The 23,670-nt window shown below is 35.2% G+C and overlaps 1 protein-coding gene across 1 annotated transcript in view; it reads right to left on the bottom strand.

Moving 5' to 3' along the window:
- Window positions 1–23,100, bottom strand: part of LOC124365531 (trifunctional enzyme subunit alpha, mitochondrial) — a 31,262-nt gene extending 8,162 nt beyond the window's left edge. The window contains exons 1-8 of the mRNA XM_046821518.1: window positions 22,351–23,100; window positions 10,980–11,252; window positions 9,988–10,238; window positions 7,855–8,059; window positions 6,491–6,666; window positions 5,144–5,314; window positions 4,081–4,303; window positions 2,047–2,256 (exon numbers count right to left, since the gene is read on the bottom strand). Of these exons, the coding sequence (XP_046677474.1) occupies window positions 2,047–2,256; window positions 4,081–4,303; window positions 5,144–5,314; window positions 6,491–6,666; window positions 7,855–8,059; window positions 9,988–10,238; window positions 10,980–11,252; window positions 22,351–23,100 (2,259 nt within the window). The remainder of the gene's footprint in view (window positions 1–2,046; window positions 2,257–4,080; window positions 4,304–5,143; window positions 5,315–6,490; window positions 6,667–7,854; window positions 8,060–9,987; window positions 10,239–10,979; window positions 11,253–22,350) is intronic.
- Between the last annotated feature and the right edge of the window lie 570 nt (window positions 23,101–23,670).

Here is a 23,670-nt window from a genome sequence, read left to right as displayed (position 1 = left end):
GCCATTTTGCAGCTTGGAGAAAAACCGGGAGGCGAGGACAACTATTACTGTGCTTTTCTATTGAGGGATATATGCTCCAGCAGTTGCTGCACTCCACCGGCAAAACTGGGAACTACTTACTCCCAATAATAACCTCAATGTTTAAAAGCGAATATATTTGTCAACAGCGTTTTTAGCAAAGTAAATATTGGCGGTTATATTTGTCAACAGCGCGCGAAGGGTTAAAATACTTTTATAAGACTAGTAACAATTTAAGGTTTTGGTTCCATTTCCGTTTTCCATACTGTCATTAATAATTTAAGAGTAAATAAAATAATATCAAAATTAAAAATACAGTGTTATAATTTTACCTTATCAAAACAAAATGTCTATATTGCATCATTATAATATACATAATAAGTAGGATTAGAAGTAAAAGATAACGAAATTCTACTGATAAACTTAAATTTAACTCATTCTACTTAGAATAATTCTGTTCTTATTTGTAATGTTTTCCCGATTTAAAAATTACTCGATTGAATGTTAAGGTGTTAATGTAATCTAGTATTTTAAACAGGTTTTCATTCTGAAATACTTAATTAAGATTGTATTGTACTGAGTAACGGTTACAGACTTTTTTTGCAAATGTCTCTTTAGTGTAAATTTTTAATTGTTTTTCCTAATTTAATTGTAAATCAGGAATACAACTATAGCTAATTTATTTACTGAAGATATGGGGAATTGTATGAATATCAAACACAAAGCACTAATCAGGGGTTTAGGTTTTGGGTTAGTGTGTTGCTTCATGACGTTTGTGCCCCAGTCATAATCATGAAGCTAAAGTCTGTTGTTTTTTATAGCCAGCCATTCACCAAAATTAAATTATTTGTATTTATCTTTATTGTATTGAGTGTCTTCTGTATTTGTTTAAATTGTGTAAAAATTTCAATTTGATTACATGTTCAGTTGTTAATAAATTTGATGACCTGATTTAATAATGAGACAGTGGTCCCTACGACAAGTCAATTCTAGTTAAAAAAAAACTGAATTAATGACAGTTAAGGTATGTAACTTTGTTTATTTATAGTCAGGCATCAATCTAGGAGGCACAACTTGTATATAAAGGGTATGGTTTTTAAAATGTGTCTGTTATAAATAGCTTACTACTCTTTATTTCTAAAATAATACAATGAAATTCCAAATTCTGTATGTAAAAGAAATAACAGTAAATTTAAAAATTTCGGTTTTTAATAAACAAATTTCAAGCTTTCAATGAAGAAGTTTTTTGAACTGTACTATTGCTTACTGCAGGAGTTTTATTTTTACTAATGAGACTAGAAATAATTTTTGAAATGTATGTATAAAATTATAATATTATAAAACTCTATTTATCTGAAAAATTGCAATTTTAAAATATTTAATGCAGTTATTTACATAAAATAACTAAACCTACAAGAAATACCTAAAACCACTTGTTGATCATTGTTTATCACTATTTATACAGTAATTATAAAGGGTTAAGGAATCCAAATTAAAATAATTTTTTCAAAGTTGACAGACCAGAAATATTTTATTAGTAATGAAATTAACATAATAAAGCAAGGTTAAATTTTTTTCATTCATTATGAGTATATAGTACGGCTGTTCTTTTAGTTGCTATTTATAGAAACATTAACTACAAATTTTATTACCATTTTGTTCCTAATGAAATAAAATATTATTAAATTCTGAATTGTGGAAGGCAAGTTTTGCTGCATAAAAATGAATTGTTGAAAAGACTACTCTTATGTCCTTCCCAAAATAAAAATATTGGTGTCATTTGCCTACAAACATACCACTACAACTCCCAATAAAAAATGTCCAAAGGGACCTAAATTAAAATATCCCATATTCAATTTAATTGGTATTGAGGACAAAACTAAGGTGAAGTAAGGGACGTAAGATGGATTCCGTCTGCAACCAAGAATCTTTCAACCTCTCAACTTGTAAGTGCTCAAAACTTATTCCATCACAAGAAACAGTTTCTAAATAAAAGCTATAACAACTAAAACCTATGAAACCGAGTACCTGCAGGAGTCTAAGACCCTCGGCGGCCATGGTGGTGAGGATCCTGGTGGTGTAGAATCCAGGGCCATCCTTCACTGTGATGACTATCTTGCCCTGTTTAAGACCTACAGCTACTGCAGCAGCCGCTGTGTCCTGCGATGTCTTGTCTGTGGCTATGATCTCCAACAGCTGCATCTTGTCCACCGGTGAGAAGTAGTGCATGCCAATCACCTGAAAGGACAAATATGTCGTTTCATTCCTCAAAAGTACCATTGACAAGGTACGCTTTCTGATAAAATGTCTGAACTCTTTGAGTGCCAACATCCGATTCTACCGGACGTCAAAAGTTGGCCGAAAAGTGCCAACGTCCGATTTTACTGGACGTTCGGGAAAAAAAGTCACTAAAAATAAAAAACTTTACATTTTTAAACTAATATCATATTAAATTGTTCATGAAGAACTGTTCTTTTAAAAATAAATTGTTATAGTACACTTCCGATTAATTGACTTTAACGAAAATCAATCTAGAAGGCACTGACATCACTGTCAACAGATGGTGACACATATTTCTCAGTTACTTAAAAGTTGTATAACTCACTCATTATTGAAGATAATGCTACAAATTTTTCAAGATTTATAGACAATTGAATACTCTTTCCAGTGATATGGACAAAGAAAAGGATATGCATTTTTTTGTTAATGATAATTTGGTTGAAAAATGAAATTTATAAATAAATTCTGGAATTTGTTCAGGTAAGTCCATTTTTAGTATTCGTAAATTTAGTTTTATAGTAACTTTGTTATTTCATGTTAATTAGTCAGAGTTTTTAGAGAAAAATTTAAAAAACAATATGTTGATAGCTTATTAAATAATCAAACTGTGAATTTTTAATTGAAACCTTGCAAAATACCTTCAAAAGGGCTGGCACTTTTAGGTACACCCACTAAATAAAATATCTGGCACTTTTCAGTATACCCACTCAATAAATACTTGGCACTCAAAGGGTTAAACAAACCACCGACACAGGACTTTTCTGATACTTCTACAAGGCAATCAAGAAGAGGCATCAGTGAAGTGTAGATGTGCGTGTTGAATTGGTGTGGATGGCAATAAGTATTGCAACTCAGTAAGAAATAATTGATAATAAAAAAAAAAAATAATAATTTTATTAACTTAGAATTTGGCAGAGTTGGGGATTTGTTCTCCTGGAGAGTAATATTCATCCCTACATAGACAGTAATGAGTTCTATGATATTGTATGTCCAACCATGGAGTTTGGATGAGCTTCATTAAAGCCAAATTATTCATTATCATTCAGTAAGCTGGCAGAATTTCGCTTTTGTACCAGGAGATATAAAAGAATTTATTTTTTCGTATGATTGACCACATTACATCTCGAGAATAAAGTGAAATATACATTAAAGATTGTTTTATGCCATTAATAAAAGCAAAGTAACTACTACACTTGGTTTTTAACATTATATTAAACTATGCTGTGGCTAAAACGATCCTGCCCACAACTTGGGTCTAAAATATTATCATTAGGTTCTTTTTCTCTCTTCTTTTTGAACCCATTTCATTTATGCAAGTTGCCATCTGAAAATTTTAAATTGTCTCCTGTCTCCAATTCAAGAAAGGGGGGTTAAAACATGCTTAAAAACAAACCAAGTATTTTAATAAACACTCCTTAAGATTTATATTTGAAAGTATTTTTATTATTAAAAAGGTTAAGAGTGGAGGAATTAATTCATACCATATGAATCTTGAACTTTCCGTGATTATTTTTTAATTGACACTTGAGGTAGAAATAACACAAGACAAAATAAGTTTCCTGTAACTTAATTGTTTAGCAATATTTTGGAACAGTCACTCTATTAAAATTTACTTAATGATCAATTCTAGGGTAGAAAATACAAATTTTTGTCACATTACACAAAATCCAATGGACATGGTGTGAAGTAACTGCTTTGTTCATCCTAAACTCCTTAGAAATGGCTCTTCTCTATTGAGAAAATAGAATAAAAATCCGTTTTTTTTTCACATATATTTATTACCTTCTCAGGATTCTTGCTGGCCTCTGCAATCTTGGAGATCGGAATTGCGCTGGTGTTGGACGCAATGATACAATGAGGTGGCACCACTGCTTCCAGCTCTTTGATCACTTTGTGTTTAATTGAAATGTCTTCAAACACAGCTTCAATAACAATATCTGCATTCTTGAACTTCTTATAGTCCAGCGTACCGTCCACATTGGCTAAAAATCTGTCTCTTTCCAATCTGAAATTCCAAAGAAACACTAGTTACACATATTGTGAAAACAAATTTTCTGTATTAAATAGTTCGCAATTGTAAGTAATTCTTATTCACCTACAATAAGGTCTATAATATTTCATTAAAAAATCTTGCAGTTTGAGTCAAGCACTACAAAATGGGTGAATTTAAATTTTATTTTAAGACTTTGAAATATTAAATTAAGTTTTTATCTCTAAAGATCTTTTATACCTTGTGCCTATAAAAACAAAAGGTATTTTAGAACATATGATTTAAATATTTTTTCTGTATCTATTTGTCTGAAACTGCAACATTCATTTAGTTTCAAAGTAATAAGTCCTTAAGAGTGTTTAAACTTAGAATTGCTATCAAAACCTGTATGGCACTTTCCATTCTTTACATTAAAAAAATAAGTAAAAGTAAATCTAGAAAAAACAATATCTCAGTTATGGTAATCACATGTAACAAACTGTTTTGTTTCTTTCCTAAAAATTATATACGTAACGAAATAGTTCATTTAATTTTAGTTTACATGAAGGCCTACAAACCACCTGAAGTGGTCACAACCAATTAAGGAAGTTTGCATGGCCACAGCACTTGGGTTAATGGCAAACAATACAGTTAAAACTGAAAATAAATGGTTTGGGTGATAAATGTACTGTTTTTATATCAAATTTTATTTTTAAAAGTTAAAAATAATCTTAATAATTTTACTTACTGCTTTTTAAATTAAATTCTTCAATGTATAACAAAAATACAAATAATAAAAAAACCATAAACATAAGACAAAACATAAACTACGATGAAATTAAAAGAGAGAGTTCATGCTATCTTGGAAACACTTACGCATCAATCTTTTTCCTTTTGACACCTCCGTCCAATCCTGTATAAATTTGACCGATGCCTCGCATCAAGCCTGCATCGGATGTGTCCTTGAGAATAACATTGTACCCCTTGTCCACTGAGACTTGAGCGATACCGGCTCCCATCAGTCCAGCTCCCAGCACTGCAACGGTCCTGAACACAAGGTTATGTCAACATTTCTATAGTTTCCTGGATGTTGCGAAAGTCTGAGTCTCCTCCTGGTTGAGTATAATAGGATAGTAGTAGGAATGATAATAAGAATTCTTCTAAAATTCTCTGACAATTACTAACTTGTCAATAACTTGAATAGATATTCATAAAATAAATGGAAAAATCCCTTGCAGATTGAAAGGTTCTTATCATACAGTCCGAATTCTATTAAAACTTCCATAAGAACCTTTATAAATAAAAAGAGCTTTCTATAATTTCCTGGGTGTTGCAAAGGTCTGAGTCTCCTCCTGGTCGAGCATAATAGGGTAGTAGTAGGAATTCTAATAGCTAATAATCATATTTACACTGCAGATCCAATGAGTTTCCTCATTGTTACGTATATTTAAGTAGTGGTTCTACTAAAAAAAGTTCTACTAAAAGTGGTTACTAAAAAGGAAATTTCTTTTACTGCGGTTGGCAATGCTTAAACAAGTGCCAAGACATTTGATGCTTATTCCCATTGCTACCCTCAAAATCTTCTCTTAATTTCTGACTATGAGCTCCATTTATTTACTGGATTTTGAAATATATTTTGAACACAGCAGAACTATAATTGAAATGTGTGAAAGCTGTAAATAAAACACATCTTATCATCTGTTAAAGTTATATTTGAGAAAATGTAATCTTCATCAGTCAAGTCAATCATGTGCTTTTACATGATTTCTCTTGTTTCTTTGTTCAGGAAATAAGAGGTCCAGAACCATGCATACAAAAAATAAAAGTCACATCGTCATGGAGAGTATCTTGTGAACATTCCAAAATTAAATACAAGTCCGAAATTATTGAAATATGATATAAAGTCATATTGTTAGTGATATTTCATCTGTACTTCTAGCTTTCTCAGACCATGTAAGAGATTACAATACAAGATAGGTTAAACTGCCAGCTGATTGTTGTACAATCACACACACAGTGATTGGTTTCCGACTGCTACACAATAAACACTTATACCAAGGTTTTTATACATGGGGTGTGTCCTCGATAAGAATCTTCGTACATGAACATTTTCTACAGTGACTTACATAGCGTAGTGGACATTTAAAGGAAAACTAGTTCACTATAGTTTGATGGTAATTCAAATGGACACTTAAAATATACTTCGCCAGTTTTAGAACTCACTTGATTTCCTGTTTAGGTGTTCCGAATCTGTTCTTCTTGCACTCAGTTTGGCCTCTGAACAGTCCCATCAGGCCTTTACTCTGAGGTGTCATGGCCAATTCTGCGAATCCCTTGCTCTCGGCCTCATACCCGGCATCGGGCCCTTTATCCACACCGACACGGATCACTTCCAGAATCTGCGGCAGGAAATAGGATGTAGCTCAGTTTAACTACATTAGCGCCTCTAACATCTTAAACATTGATTAGATTGACATAGTCCAAAATCGAGTGACATTGTTGTTACGATTGGAATACTCTGTAAATTCAGCTGCGCTGTTATCTTTTTTTAGAATTACACAAATCACCACCAATTATGATCGTCAAGTTTCCCAATTATAAATTTCTTTTTATTACGGTTTTCAATACAAGGTTACGGTTTTCTAAATTTGCTGACAGCACTTTCATTCATACATACAACCAAGCTATATCCATACTGTCAGAATGTTATTGACTGAACTTTGATGTCTAATAGAGTTCTTCCTTATACCAAGAGGAACCTATGTACCAAGTTACAAGTACATTCTCTAAGTCCTTTCTATCAAGAGTTATTACACAGATGGACAGACAACATGATTTTAATAAGGAACTGTCGGGTCCTTAATAACATGTAATTTGTAAACCGCAAAAATATGAAATATGAACACAAACGTATGATTGGCGCTAATGCCAACTCACTTGTGATAAGAAGTGTAAATATGAGTTTCCACCTTCATTTTGAGTGTGAATTTCTATTTATACCGATTTAATAACATTGGTATTGTATTCAGATTCAATCAAAGGAGCTATGAACCTAAATTAATCAAAATCAAATTTTACAACATCTTAAACCCTTTCCACTATTTAGCTGAATGTTACAAAATGTTGACAAAGCCTATCACTCAAGAAACCGGACAAATCACATTTCTGTCTGTCTATCTGTACGATACCTCTAGAACAAACTGACCTATAGATTATAGTTCACGTAACTTCACGAGATTTCACTGAGCATTAGCAAAATGTACATTGGTGTTAAGGATAGCCAAGATGGCAACAAGAAAATCACACGTTAATAAAAAATATATTTCTTGCACAATAAACTTAAACTGTCATATCTTCTTTAATTCTAAAAATCAGTCAAACATTACTTATATTTGCATGAATAATACAAAAACAAAAGAGTTAATGGTAATATTTATCTTTTGTGTAAATTGATGGTTTATAAGTTCTAATGAAAATCTGAACTATGGACAAAGCAATCAGCATCAACATAGATGATTAAAAAATATATTATTATTTCCAATTAAACATACACAACAAATTAATTTTGCCACAAAACAAAGACAAACCTTCAGAGGAGCAGGATAAAGTCCGCCTGTGAGCTTCATGACTTGACCTTTGGCTTTTTTGAATACTTGGTCTTTTACCCAATCGTACTGGAATGCAAGGTTCATAATTTTATCCATCAGAGATTTTTTCCTGTCTGCTTTGAGTTCACCTGAAGCTAGAGCTCTTGCACTCTGAACAGCAATGTCCTCTAAGTACTCCATTGTTCTGCACAAAAACACCAACACACACGTTACTTGACAACAATTAAGTTCTTATATTCTAAAATTCATATATGTAGGAAGTTTAACCCTTCAACGCGTTTTGCCGTACTAGGTACGTCATGACACTTTTACTTGAGATCGCGTTTTGCCGTACTGAGTACGTCATGGAGTAGTCGGTTATTTTTTGTAGCTGTAACAGACGACTATCGAATGTTTTCAATGAAAAATGTATACCAATCGAAAGGAGAAGATTCAAACTTTCAATTAATTGAGTCGATATCTCGAAAAATCGATCTTTAGAAAAAATATCTGAGAAATCAGCTGCATTCAAGACGACGTCATTGCCGTGCAGCCGATCGTTTGTCAGCTTACGTTTGTTGCTGTTTACAGTCATTGTTAGTGTGATGGTTATGTTCAACTGACATATTTTTGTGTGTTTTACGTTCCTTTGTTTAGTTATTATTATTAGTTTTACAAGCTAACTATATTGTTTTGAAGAAGGAAATCCCGTTTTGACAGGAACAATTTGTTGTGTTTTATAAACATGAGTTGGGGATGGTTTGTAGGTTAGCTAGCTTTTAGGGAAATTAACCTAAAGTAGGTTAATTTTGTTTAATTTGGCTAATTTTAAACACTAACAACATAGAAGTATAATAAAATAATTATAAACTTGGGTAATTTGCTTATATTATTTATAAAACACAAAATCTCTAAAAAACCGCCAGAAAAATCAACGCAGGAGGGAGTATGACCATGAAAAAAAAATAACGCGTTGAAGGGTTAACTGACAATATTCCTTCCAAATTCTCAATCATTGGTTTTCCAAAATCATACAGTATGAAATGGGAATTTTATAAAAAAAAGGAATAACACTCTTGAAAAGGCTGGCAACTTTGGTTGTCATAGAACAAATGCAGTTTCACTACAAATAATAAACAACATTGCCAGTACCTCTGGATTAATACCTATTTTTGATTCTATTATTAGGAGGCAGTAGGAGCCGCACGTTTCCAGTAAATCAGGAATTTTTAGCACAAGGAAAAACAAAAGTTTTATTTAAATAGATTATTAATCAGTCAGTCCAAGAAATAGAGATTGTTGATGAAATGCATTGTTGTAAACTTTGGAATAATTAACAAAAGAGTAGTTCTTAGCTTCATTGTCTAGATGAGAGAAAAAGGGGTGAAAATGGATGCTTTAAAAAAAAAAAAAAAATAGTTAAGAAAGAAAATCAAGAATGAGAAATGTAGTTTTTAGAAAGTAACAATCAGTAGTGGTTTCTTTCTGAGAATCAGTTCCTTACACAGCCCCATGTGAAGATTTAGTCAAGATAAATAACATAGAAATCTTGTGCTGAAAGTGTTATATAGCAATACTGGAGTAGTTAACGAACAATCTGTTAACACTCAATCCCAGATGGATTCATAATCCAGATATTTCACTTGTTGAGTAACATAAAAAGCCTGGGGTTGAACAAATATCTAAAGTGGCTTATTAAATGCTGTTATTTCTTTTTGAGACAGTGAACACAGTGACCAAAAACATGAGGATCAAATAAAAGAACTTATAAATATACCATAAGTTTGGACATGCTAAACATATTAGTTGATTGTAAGACATTGAATGCTTAGGATGTAATTGACAAACAAGTATTTTTCAGTTAAAATAACTAGTTTGAATAGGTTTTTCACAGCATATATCTCTAATTGGTTATTATGTTATATCATTATCCAAAATTATTGTACACTGGATGTGAAATGGAGAGGTTTGATTTGGTCTTTGCAGCATGAACACGTGGTTTGGTCCCTTACATAATTGATAAATTGCGAATCTCTTTGGTTAACTTGCATCATGACTGATCAAACCTCAGGATCCACCTATTGTCAGAAGTTGGCAGTAATTTAAATAATTCTAAAATTACTATGGACTTACCGTTGTTCAGGTGTGCCAAGTCCAGGACCCAAAGGGTCGACGAGAAGGTCAACGATTTTCATCTTCTTTGCCCGATCTGCCTTGACAGTCTTACCAGTCAGCTCCAGATCCAAGGCTGCCGGGATACCGGCCAGTTTCGGTAGACGCTGAGTGCCTCCTCCTCCGGGCAGCAGCCCTAACATTACTTCCGGCAGTCCAAGGGCGGTCTTCTTGTCCTTCACAGCCACTCTGTAGTGGCAGGCAAGGGCCACCTGGATCATCAAAACCCTTGTATCTTCTCATACAAAATGATGAGTTACATTATCGCTAAAACTGACTTAAGTAAATTGAAAAAACACAAGTGCATCTTTCCTGGTTACCTTATAAGCTGAATCTCTCTGCCTTAGATCCTAATTATAACACATGAAATGTCAGGATGTGGCAAAACCAACCAAAGCGGAAAACAGTTATAAAGTCAAACATGCAATAGAATTCGGAAAAAGAAAGTACTTGCAAAAATTCCATACTGCATTACATAGATGATAAGAGAAACCTTTTAAATAACAAAAACAAAGAAAAAAACTTTAACAAAAAACTAGAGTCAGATTGTCAAAAAGTTGACAGCTTGAGATAAAAAAGCCATATTGATGCAGTTTATCACATTTGTAATTGATTGGTTAAGTTTCTGCCCCTTCAACTTACTTGCACTTGAGGATGTATATCATTGGCAAGAACTGACCTCATCTGATGACTAAAGATCCATAACGAGGTCGAAATCTTTCAAAAATTGAATTGTATTAGCTAGTGATGGGTCAACACCAAATCTTCTACAGAGATTTGGATTTGAGAATTGATTGTCGGGAAAATCTGTACGAGATATGATTTAGTTCTTTAGACACACTTTGAAAGAAAGTCTTTTCTTCAAATTATTTATGATTGGTCAAAAATTAGAAGGCTATCATACAATAATATAACAGTACATTCTAGGTTTAACGGAAGAATTGAACACTCACCTCCAAACCTCCTCCTAAACAAGACCCCATGATAGCTGCCACGACTGGCTTTGAAGAACTCTCAAGCCTATTGAGGATCTGCTGACCTTCCCGGGAGATTTGGTGAACTTCTTCGTACGTTTTACAAGACTCCAGCATTCCGATGTCCGCACCCGCAATGAAACATCCTGGTTTCCCTGATATCAAGACCGCTGCCCTGACACTTGGATTCCTCTGAACACTGTCCACTGCTTCTTGCAATTCCTTCATCACCTCCTTGCTGAGAGAGTTCACCTAGATAACCAAACAATATAGTTTAGTGCATTGATAAATTCAAAGTTATTGAACATAATTCAAGAGTTTTGAGGAAGTGCCTTGAATTTTCCCTGTCTATAATATTTCTTTTAATATATCCTTTGTTGTTAAATCATATTTTTTAGATTTGTAATAAATCTGATATAATTAAACTAGCAGTTCTGCAGCTTTGCTAGTAATTTCCCGTTGAATAACAGCACTATTATAGGCGTATCCTTTTTTAAATGTCAAATAAATCAAATACTCTCCTGGTTGGTTTATACCTTCCAGTTGAACCTACCAACGGACACGGCAAAAACCGATGTGTCACTTAAATCTGGGCAACCTTATGGATGTTCAGGAGCGGCAGATCACTAACCGCAAATGTCGAGATTCTGGGGTGCAAGGACAAGGGTGGATGATTGGTCTAGTCTACTGCGGGAGATGACTGTTTGAGTTGGTGGGGTTCGTTCCCTATCAGAAGTTCTTGCTGGCCTCAACAAGGGTGTGCCACCCCGTGCCTGCTTTGACTGGAGAGGCTGGTTCAGAGCTGGCATCACCTTCTTCCAGGGAGACATGACTTTGGGATTAGTGCTCTAATTCTTCCTCATGGATCTCGATAGGAGGCAGCCCATATTCCCTAACCTTATCCATCCTGAATATCCTGTCACTCCAGAATCAGCGCTAAGGTCCTTATTGGACTAAGTGCAATTTATAAGCTTATTGTCCTAAGAAAAGAATCCTAAATTTTGGTCACTTCAGATTATTTCTATCTCCTAATCCATTAATCGAAGTTTAAGTTAAAGCGCATTGTTTAGCGTCTGGAGAATGAAACAATTTTTTTAAGCACCAACAATATGATTCGAATTTCTTTATAATGTACAGTGATATCTGATCGAATAGTTCCAATTATTTAAGTGACACGAACTATTTTAGGTCAGTGTAAAGGAATTATATAGTTTGAGTGGTTAGTTTTTGTAGTTATAATGTAATATTACGGGGCTCTATGTATGGTGGATGTAGTCTAAGTTTGAAACGTATGTGTCACGCACATTTTAGGTACATATTATTTACATATCAGTGTCCATGAAATATGTTAACTCCATAGTACTTAGTAGCTTTTACGTGACAAAAGCAGAAACAATCACATAAATGGTATTTGTGACTATTTTAATTCTCTAAAATGACACATATGCCTGTGCCACAGGCCACTCTGTCACTGTATTTGTTTGTACCCTTCCAGGAAAGTATGAATATCTGTAAACCTGATACAATAGAATGTATGGCTTTGCTTTCCAAAATATGTTAACTATATCATCCTATTTATTTGGTTCAGTCTAGGAATTATATCAATTTGTATAATGATTATAACCAATAAGTATCATACGTTTCCTAAAATTTCAGTCATGGAACAAATGGTTCATTGTATGATTTAATGCCAGGTCCCTTTATTTTTTTCTACAGCTATTGCAAATATAACATCCAAAGTCAGAGGAAGCTTATTTTGAGTACCTTAAACGTTGACATGAACAATTTTGTTCCTAGAATTAAAATGTATAACAAATTTTAATAACTTAATATTTAGAATACGTTAATTCAACATACTATAAAATTTGTAACAAAACATTCTCACCAACCAATCACAGATTTTAGATCAACTTGTGCAATGTACTATAAGTAATTTTTGTTTAAATATTTTCAAAATTTTGTAACAAAGCATAATATAAATTTTCACATGGCAATAAACTGTAATAAACTATCAGCTAGTATTATGCTAATTAGTGGATTGAGCAACATATGTGTGTTTTAATTATCAGCTGTTTTAAACTATTTTCATGATATTAACTTTAGAAACCCACCGGACAGGGTGCAATTTGTATTCCTTAATTTGTTTGTAAAAACGGATTTGTAGAATTGAATTTTGATTGATTAGTCAGCTTGAATGATGAATAATGAAATCAAAATGTATCATATAAATACATAGGAGAGGCATAATTAATATTATAATAGTTTATGATTTATATTATTTATAGACTACTGGAAAATCTATACGAAATATAAATTATAAACTATTAGTATTAAGAAATTCATATTTTTTATAATTCATTAGCATTGAGACACTAAAATCTAGATGTTTTCAGTGAAAAATGTATGGATCTGAGACGATTTCCTGTTTATAAAAGTTTTAAAACTTTAGCCTGATGTTAAAAGCGGAGCCTCAGATGCGCAGCTGGCAGCTAACCAATGCCCTCTTGACTGTCAAATTGAAAGTCATAAGAAAAATAGTACCACGTTTAATTTTAAAGTGATTTTTTCACAATTGTATTGGTGTAGTAAATTTGAAACATTTTGTCAAGTTAGGGTTAACATTTTTTTAGACGCTATAAAATATGTTTAATAGACTTCATCTTTTGAGTCTAGTAAATCTGAAACGTTTTGTTAAATTAGGTTTAAAATATTTACGATACTAAATTTTATAGATGACTTCTTTTTGCTATGGTTTCAATCTACAGTTCCTGTCTTGACAATATAATTGAAATGAGTTTATGCTGTTGTTATACAAATATTTCTGTTGAGCACATATTCCTTAAAATAATTTAAATGTGTAGGAGTAAGTAATATGAAAGTAGTACAAGATGATAGCAGATTTCATTACTCAACACACTAGTGTTAGTCAACAATGATGAAACTCCCACATTGACAACTGCTGAGCACAACTCAGAGTTCAGGGTCAATCAGATAAATTGGTTAAAAGTCAACAACCCAACCAATATACTTCCGTGATTCCATGCTATTTACTCACTGCAACTATCGTTTTTGGGGGGGGGGGGGGGTGGGGGGGGGGGGGGGTGGGGGGGGGGGGGGGTGGGGGGGGGGGGGGGTGGGGGGGGGGGGGGGTGGGGGGGGGGGGGGGTGGATTTTTGGGACTAAATTGACGAACTACCTAGACAGCTGTCAAAACCAAATGATCGGGTTAGATTACTGAAATCTTCGTTCATTGTTGTTGTTTACAATGTTATCGAAAGTTTTTTGAAGTGTTACTTTTGTTGATCAAGGATAAAATGAGTAAAAGAGTTACATCTAACTCTCCTGTGAGTGAGGGAACAATAATTAACAGTCTAATCGATGGTGGTGTACAAGAGCAAGACGAACTGAGTGACGATTTCCTTCAGAATTTGTCAGATTCATATGCCGATATTAGTGTTAAGGCTATTGATGACAATCAAAGTGATGTGGATGACACTGATGACGATCCTGACTATCTTACCATCAGATAATGAGGAGTTATTAGATAGTGAGGGGGATGTGGCACAGATAAGTTTACCTTCAACTTCCACTGGTAGGCCTAGAGGAGGCCTACCAGTTTTGGGAAAATCCTCATAGTGCAGCTATGTTTCAAGGTAGCAGCACCTTCAAATTTGGTATATGTTCTAAGCAATTGCTCTAGTTTATAATGATATCATGCTCAAAATTTTAGTATAATTTTAAAAATAAATTATCAGATGCCAAACACAATTTTTATTTTTTTATTTATTTTTTATTTACATAATTTTTAAAATTAAATAATGAGTTTGTTTCAAATTAAAATTTCTTTTTATTATTTAAAAAACAGCATTTAAATACGAGTAAATAAAGTAAAAATTCATGCAAATCTAATGAAAAATAAAAAAGATACAGCATTTTTTGTAAATGAATGCACAACAGCGATTTTCCCCCTTGGCAATTTTGACTGGTACGATAAAAAAATGGCCGGCAGTAAAAGGGTTAACATCCATCTATATATTTATATTTGAGTTTTTCATGATTTATTAAGTTTTTTAACTTTACATAATGGGGTTTTTTGCATTACATTTCAATTTATATTTCTGATCAGCCCCTCTAGAATTTTATATTTTACTGATAGGTACTATCTCGAGGGATGTTTTTCTTTAATTGACATCAGCGCGGGGGCAGCACCGAAGCCGAAGCCCGCACTGATGGCCGGAGGCACTCGTCTCATTTTGATCACAAGTAATTAATTTGTTGCTCGAAATTAAGAAAAACATTGTTCATTTTGATCAAAATTCTGCTCATTTCAGTATTGTTTTTCATTTACGTTTGCAAAGATGGCGACCCATCCGATGACGTCATCACGAGGTTGAATCATGGTCACAAAAGGTCATGTGACGCTCGACAACAATGTACAACATGGAAATATTACTCCGCGCGTTAAAGTTGTTCCATTTTTTATGTTCTAGAACTTCGTTATTACTAATTTTGAACCCATCAAACCTTATATTTTTTTGTTCTATAGGACGATTCCAAAAAGTTATTAACGCAAAACTCGTATTTTGCCGCTCCGGCCATTTATATGATAATTACCGAGATGTTTCCAGATTATAGACAAGGAAGCATCAACAATTTAAGATTTTTTAATATTGGTCTGCACGGCTCTCTCCATTGAAGTTTCGCAATTGTTCTGACTGTTTTTCAGGGTGAACATTCTACGAAAATGAATAAAAGTTCCAAATGAGTTTTAAAACATGTCTAGTGATATGACATTATCTGACTAAATCAAATGTTTGCTGGTGACACATGTTAACATAACTATAGATATTATACTTAAGTATATAATAGGTCTGGAATGTAATTGAAGCTTACATATAATAAAACTAAACTATCCTAGTTTCATTTCGAACTTTTCTAGCCTAATTACAAAAATGTATTCTATTAGAAAAATATGCAACTAAGAACACAACTTTGAAACTAAAACACTAAACAATTGTACTTACATCAGGCAGAGATTTTCCTGCACTAAGATTGTATATTTTAACATTATTCGGATCTGAAACCTGCATTATTTGTCTTTTAATAAAATTTCAATCACTCAAAAAATTGTAAACATAACCTATTCAGAATCAGTACACCTATGCTCACCGACCGACACCAATTCAACCACACGAGCTCCTCCCGTTTGTGTTCAATGGGGTGATCGTGACAGGCGGAGAGAAAAAGTGGGGATGGAGGGGCCCCTCCTGCCAACTAGAGATAGCCCGCGTATTAGAATAGTGGAATAAGCAGTCCGCGCGTTCTCGCTCTGTACTCCTCTGAATTTAATAGAGCCTGGTGGTGTAATATGTATATGTATGTATATGTATAAATGTAATATATATATTACATTTTCAAAGCTGGATGCTGCAGGATGCAGCGCAATTAAATTTATTTCATTGAACCGTGATTTTACAACGTAATTAATGGCAGGCAATTACTCTTGTCTACATACAAATAAACCAATACAACGGAGTATCGAAAATACCAAAAAAGACGTAAGGAAGTCTAATGTAACAAAGTAACTTCGTTACATTCAGTGGCGTAGCTATAAAACATTCGAGGGTGGATTAAACATCCAGGAGGATTATAAAAAGAGCCCTACTTAGCATAGTAGTTAAAGAATTTATCTTCAGGGTCTCCAAACACAAAATCAACAATTATGTTGAGTTTGTTAATTGCATCTTTCGTATTAAAATGTAAACCAATAAAATTGTTTCGTAACATTATATTTGGTTCATTGCATTTTCCAACTGCCTTAATCAAATAAATATAATTTGTAGGTTACAATACTATTAGTTAGAAATTATTCGATAATTTCCATGTACTATAGATCAGATCAGCATTATAATCGCGTACGCCAGGACGACACAAAATGACACTTATCAGGCTTGGTCGAAGTTGCATGCACAATTTCAAGTCTATAGCTTATTTCTCATTCTCTATATATCCAACAAACAGACAGAGAAATATATTGCTATTGCTATAAGCTATATTGCTATATTGAATGTGTTTTTTATTCAAATTTGTTTTATTAAAGCTTAGTTTAAATGGGTAGATTTATCGTATTTGAATTTATTTGTTAATTTCATTTGCTTGAGTGTTGTTTTCTTTTGTTTTTCTAAGAAAGTTGGAGCCTCTACACAGGCAGTTCCTTGCCTTTTGAGGTCCTATTTTGTTTTCTTGAATTTTGTTTTATTGATGTACCCTAGCTGTATTAAAATAAAAAAAGACATGTTCATATTTCTTTAATAAAAAGTAACATTGTTTTATTTTTATTCTCATGTCAATTGTGTCTACAACTAAGGAGCAATGTTTGTGTTTGTGCTTAAGGTATAAATGATGTTTATATAATTTTACTATTGTAACATATTTTCAAGAAAATAAATAATTTTTCTATTCTATTCTAGATTATGATATTTTATTCGTTGTGCACAATCTCCACATTTTGTAAAGTATCTTTGGAGTTATAAAGAAAGTTCAATATTAATATAATTAATTCGATATAATTTCTATGTTTTGCAGATATGTTCGGATATAAAACGACTCATTAATTCGGATATAAAACGACTCATTAATTCGGATATAAAACGACTCATTAATTCGTAAGATAATAGAAATCAGAAACCGTTCCGAACTGAGGTCGCTATCAGCGCATGTACAGGGTTTGTCAGGAATGTTCGGGATTTATCGGTACTGCTCGGCTCTGCCCCCACTCTTTCTCTCCGCCTGTCACGATCACCCCATTGAACACAAACGGGAGGGAGCTCGTATTCAACACACATGGCTCTACGGTAAACATAGAGAAACGAAATTGAGATTGAAATGCGGTAGCCAACAAAAGATATACAGTAAACAAGGCAACGGTGCGAAACTATGAGAGTAGTGAAGGAACGTGGTGGTTGTTAAAGTTTGGTTTTAACGATGGCAGGATTATGAAATAAACAGAATGTTTCACTGGAAGCAATTACAACCAAAAATTTTAGAAACAGTGTGAACAGAGTTGACAAACAATTTGTTTATTGTGGTTCCTGACATGAATTTCACAACACTACGCTCAGTTTGTTATATGCCTAGATTGTAATTACGCAGATTGCAAAATTTAATACTTTCTGGTATTTTGTTATAAAACATAATTCCTGTATATTAAGTTCTTTTTTCTAAAAAAAGTATCAATTGATGAGAAGGGGTTGTCAATTCATTCCGTTGTTAGGAGTTATATTGATGGTAGGTAGGTATCGATGAATATTTGAATTTACTGATATAACTTCATAAATATACATACCGTAGACTGTAAAAATACTCTGCAAACTGTACTTTCACTGATGTGAGATTTTTAAATTCAGTATTTTCTTATTGTTTTTTTTCTGCATTTATAATATATAGCGCTTTTGGGGTTGTTGCGCCCAATGAGGAGATTTTTAATATATTAACATCACAAAGATATTTAATTTTCCTAAAGAAAATAAACCGTATGATAGTTTTGACCGGTTGTTTACGGCAAGATCTCACTTTAAATTTTTGTTAACTAATAGACTTAAAAAGTTGAAAACTTCCACTTAGGATATTTGAAACTAGAGAAAAAAATTGTTCAGCATTTCCAATTTTTCGTATAAAATATCACACAGTATTTTATCTAAATTTAAAAGTATATTATTTTGAGCAAATATTGCGAAAGATGCACCAAATTATTATTTTGTTTCTTCCTGGGGGAAAAGGACAGTTTATCATAGCGCTTTGTCCTAAAAGGACTTTTGCACCTCCCTTACTTTAATTTTGTGTCCTCAAAAGCTTTTGCAAAAACCAATCAGATTTGAGGGCTCCTGTTCTCTGATATCCTTGGGGCTGAGGAGGTATGCTCCCAGGTATCTTTTCCGAGTTTCTAAAATGGCAGGACAATCTAACCAAATGTGCTCTGCTGATTCCTCGTCTTCTCCACAGAGTCCACACTCGTTAGTCTGACTAAGGCCTACCTTCATAAGATGCTTCCTTAGGGGATTATGGCCTGTCAACATTCCTAATATTAGTCTTATATCCTCCTTATTCTGATCTAAGAGAGCTATCCACACTCTAACGTAATGACAGATAAACAATTTGGATAGTCTTAATCCTGAGGCTCTACTCCAATTATTGTGTCTTATCCTCTTTTCTCAATCTTTGACCAGAGCTTTAATGTTGGAGAAGGCTATCTCGCAACCTGGCTTAGGTTCCACCATTGTGGATTCCGCCCCCTTTTTGGCGAGGATGTCTGCTTTTTCATTTCCATGAGTGCCTTCATGACCCGGTACCCAACCGAGTGTTACTCTGTTATTCATTGCCAGCTCTGCTAGAGCATTCTTACATTCCCAGACCGCTTTCGAATCAAACGAACAGATAGCAAGTGCCTTCAATGCAGCCTAACTATCAGAAAGTATTAGGTATTTTAATCCTTTTGTTCTAATTTGTATGAGTCTTCTGGAACAGGAGTCTATTACCATTATCTCCGCTTGAAAAACCGTGGCATGTCTTCCTAGGGGCACAGCCATATCGACTACTGGTCCGTGTATTCCGTATCCTGCCCTAGAGTCAAGGCGTGAACCATCTGTGTAAAACTTCAGGACTCCTTTTGTAGGGTAGGCCTCCGTTTTAATCCATTTCTCCCTACTTCCGATAGAGACCATATATGGTTTCTCAAAGGAGTATTTCTTAACCATTGCGTCTGACACTTTGGTTAGCATTTCAGCCTCAGGAAATACTTGCAATATCTTCATGTGGCCTTCTAAGGAGGTAGCATTTATTACCTTTGTTTCTAGAAGCTTCATTGCACTTAGAGCGGATGTTCTCACCACCTCCTGCCCCAGAGGAGTGTATCCCAGGACCGTTTCAATTGCTAGTGTTGGGCAGGAGCTCATCGCTCCTGTGATGCTTAAGCAAGCTAGCCTTTGAAGACTCTGTAGCCTTTTAGCAGCTGTTGTTTGTTTCTACTTTCGGCCACCACACTAAGGCAGCATATGTGACCATTGGTTTTATTATGGTTTAGTAAATCCAATATATAATTTTGGGTTTAATTCCCCATTTAAATAAAAAAAGTCTCTTACAGGACCCAAGGACCATTGTCGCTTTGGATATCCTGGTTTCAATGTGGGAGTTCCAAGTGAGCTTTTCATCCAGGATTAAACCCAGGTATTTCACTTCTTTTGTTAGGTTTATGCTGATTCCCTCCAAAACAGGTTGTGTAAGCTGGAACTTTCTCTTCCTAGTAAAGGTAATCATATTTGTTTTAGATTGGTTGATCCGTAGACCTTCCCCATGACACCAGTTGCTTATGAGGTTTAGTTCTTTTTGAATTGGGCGTTCTAGCGTGCCTTTGTTTTTTCCTTTGATCATAAGCACTAGGTCGTCCGCATAACATAGTAGAATTGTTCCCCTCTTCTCTGCTTTGCTAAAAATATCATCCACCACTATCGCCCACAGTAGAGGAGACAGAACTCCCCCCTGGGGGCAGCCTTTCTGGGCCGTGATTGCGGCAGATTTCGTACTTTGCTTTTACTTGTCTGCTTTTTAGGAGGGCTACTATCCATTTGACTACATCTGAGGGAACTCCAAAACGTTCCATCGCAGTCTCCATGGATTGATATGCTACTCGGTCGAAAACCCCTCCAATGTCCATAAAGACGCTGACTAGGGCTTCCTTTTTTTCGAAGGCGTTTTTCACCTCTCCCACTAGGCTGTGGAGAGCGATGGTAGTTGATTTTCCTTCTATGTAAGCGTGTTGTGTGGGACTAAGTGGGTGATCGGGTAATGTTACGTCCCTTATGTGTCTGTTTATTATTCTTCCATAGTTTTCACCATGAAGGAGGTTAGGCTTATGGCTCTGTACAAGTTGGGATTAGTCGGATCAATGTCTTTTTCAGTACAAACACCACCAGTGCTGCCCTCCAGTTTTTTGGTATGTATCCTAAGGCGAAACTGCTTCTAAACAGAATGAAAAGATTATTTAATAGTTTGTCTAGCCCCTCTTAAAGAAGGGCTGGGAAAACTCCATCTGCCCCAGGAGATTTAAATGGCTTGAACGATCTTATTGCCCATTTAATTCTTTCATGTGTAAATAGTCTGTTAGACCGCTGTCTGGGCTTAGCAACCTCTCGACCTTTTTGCCCATTTTGGTAGTTCCCTAGTTTGATTTATTAGTGTCTCCAACCTCCCAGTCCACCATGGAACGTCTTTCTTCAGCCTGTTTTGGCTGAGAAGGCAGTTTTTCTCGTAGGCCTTTATTATAGTTTGTTCTACTAATTGTGCAGACCCTTCTAAGTCAAATTCATTTTTCTGGAAAGGTTCTATTTCTTCCAACTCTTCTACTAGGGAAACTCGGTATCCCTTCCAGTTTGTAGATTTAGGAACCCTGTGGGTCACGTTTTTCCCCCTATCTCCTCTATGTCGAACCTAATAGGGCAGTGGTCCGATAGTGAGTCCTCCTCTGAGACGTGCCACCTTACAATGTTAATTTTTTTGAGTCCTATGGATAGGGTTATGTCTAGGACTTCTTTCCTAGTTCTAGTAATGAAGGTTGGACTTGATCCCCTATTTTCTAAAACTAAATCATTGCTAAACATAAACTGTAGAGGTTCCTCACCTCTTTGGTTTATGTTTGTGCTTCCCCAGTATGTATTGTGAGCATTGCAGTCGCAACTGAGAATGAGGGCCGAACCTCTATCTCTGCAGCTCTGCAATAGTCTTTCTATCTCTTTTGGTGGGCAGCTTGTTGACGGGTTGGGGAGATAGGTTGAGGCTATATTAATCTCTTTCACCCCTTGCAGTGATGCTACTTTCACTGTAGCCGCCACCAGATCTCTTGTTATAAGATCTGTAATAGGAAAGGCTGTTTTGTTTTCAAATTAGAATACATGTTCTGGGGTTTTCAATTGATCGATCATATATGAGATTACCTACCTGAGTCGTCAATCATCTGATGCAACCTCTATTGATCCAAGGTTACTGGATTAGGGCGATATCCAGCCCTGTTGAGATAAACCTCCTTCCCAAGATGTCGGTTGCGCCCTTAGCATGGTGAAGGTTTATCTGTATTAGGCGCATACTTACGCCTTTTTTCCACCTCCCCCTGGTGGTCCATCCCCGTCCCTCCTTTTGGATTGTTTGGAGACGCTGTCCCCTTTTCTTCCTCGGGCCGAGACGGATGGTCGTTTTAGATAGGGTCCCCTCTTCAAGAAGAGGGAACAGGTTGGTTTTCGACCTCTGCACTGGTTTGTGGGGTAGACCTTACAGGTAAGGTATCTACAGATTGCTCTGATACCTTCATGGCATCATTCACTTCTATCTCTTCAGCGGTGCTTTTTTCCGTGGTGACTGTCTCAGATTTATCTGAAGTCTCCTCTACCTTTTTAGGTTTTTCCGTGTTTCCTTTGTGTTTCTTTTTCAGTCTGAGCTGAATTTTTCCAAACTTGTAGCCGATCCATGGACCCTCCTTCTCAAGTTTGATTGCTGTGGCGCAGTTGACTGCCAGGGTAAGTAGTACTGACTTTCCCTCGTCGCTTCTACGCAGAACGTTCCATTCTCCGACAGAGAGCTCTTTGTTTTGTACTTTCAAGAACTTAATAATCTCGTCGGTGGTTTCATGTATACTCTTAGGAAGATAGACAGTCGCAATTCTTGCACGTGGAATTTCTTCCTCTGGTACAATCCTCAGACTGGCTTCCCAAGGCTTAAGGGAACCTTGCTTTCCCTTAAGCCATTCAGCGGTATTGGTGTTTTCACAGTTGAAGATCAGAACTCCTTGTCTCCTTTTGATACCGTAGAATCTTGGAGAGTTGGGAACCTCCTGTTCCTCCACGATAGCTTCCAGGATGAAGCTCTGCATCTCCTCTATCTGTCCTGTCGTGAATAGGGTCTCGGGAAATTTGGAGTGTAGAACCCCCACCCTTATACCGTATACTGCTTGTTTATATGAAGGTTTCTGGGGTTGTGCAGATTGCTCATTATGTTCCCCTTGTCTTCCTTCGTTTTTTTGTTTTATTTCTCCGATGAACTTCCGGTGTGAATCCATAAGTGAGGTGTTTTTAATTTTACCCTCCTTTTGTTTGTTCAGAAATTTATTTTTTCTTCTGGGATTGGTTTAAGGCCAATTCCCTGGCTTCTTCCTGAGAATAACTTTTTTTCCGAAACCAGATCATACTTTTCCTGGCGGCTCCACATAGTTTAGATAGTGCTGGGAGCAGCCTTTCGGTTTTTGCTCCCTCTTCCTTTTGGTGTTCGCCCTCCAGTATGGCGTCTTCTTCATCAGTGTCGACTCTAGCCGTGTCGGAGGTTTTAGGACTTCTACTAGGAAGTCCGTCTGTTTTTGAGTTTGTTCAGGATTGCTAGGATCGGAACCAATCATCAATTTTGTGAATTTTCATCCACTTTTTGAGTGCTACAAGAGCTCTCTGGTTTATTTTCATTTTTTTGTGTTTCTTCATTCATTTTGTTCCAACAAGTAGCGGAGATCTAAAGGTCACCCCAAGCATTGTCCCGCTCTACTTGGAGAAAGCTAAGTTTAAACTGGAGATCACCAGGTATCCAGAGTTTGCATATTAACGACCAAGCACTCCCTTGATCACGCAGCACTCGGCATATG

The sequence above is a fragment of the Homalodisca vitripennis genome, chromosome 6 (assembly GCF_021130785.1).
Source record: "Homalodisca vitripennis isolate AUS2020 chromosome 6, UT_GWSS_2.1, whole genome shotgun sequence".
NCBI classification, from domain to species: Eukaryota; Metazoa; Arthropoda; class Insecta; order Hemiptera; family Cicadellidae; genus Homalodisca; species Homalodisca vitripennis.
This window is presented reverse-complemented; position numbering and strand designations above follow the sequence as displayed.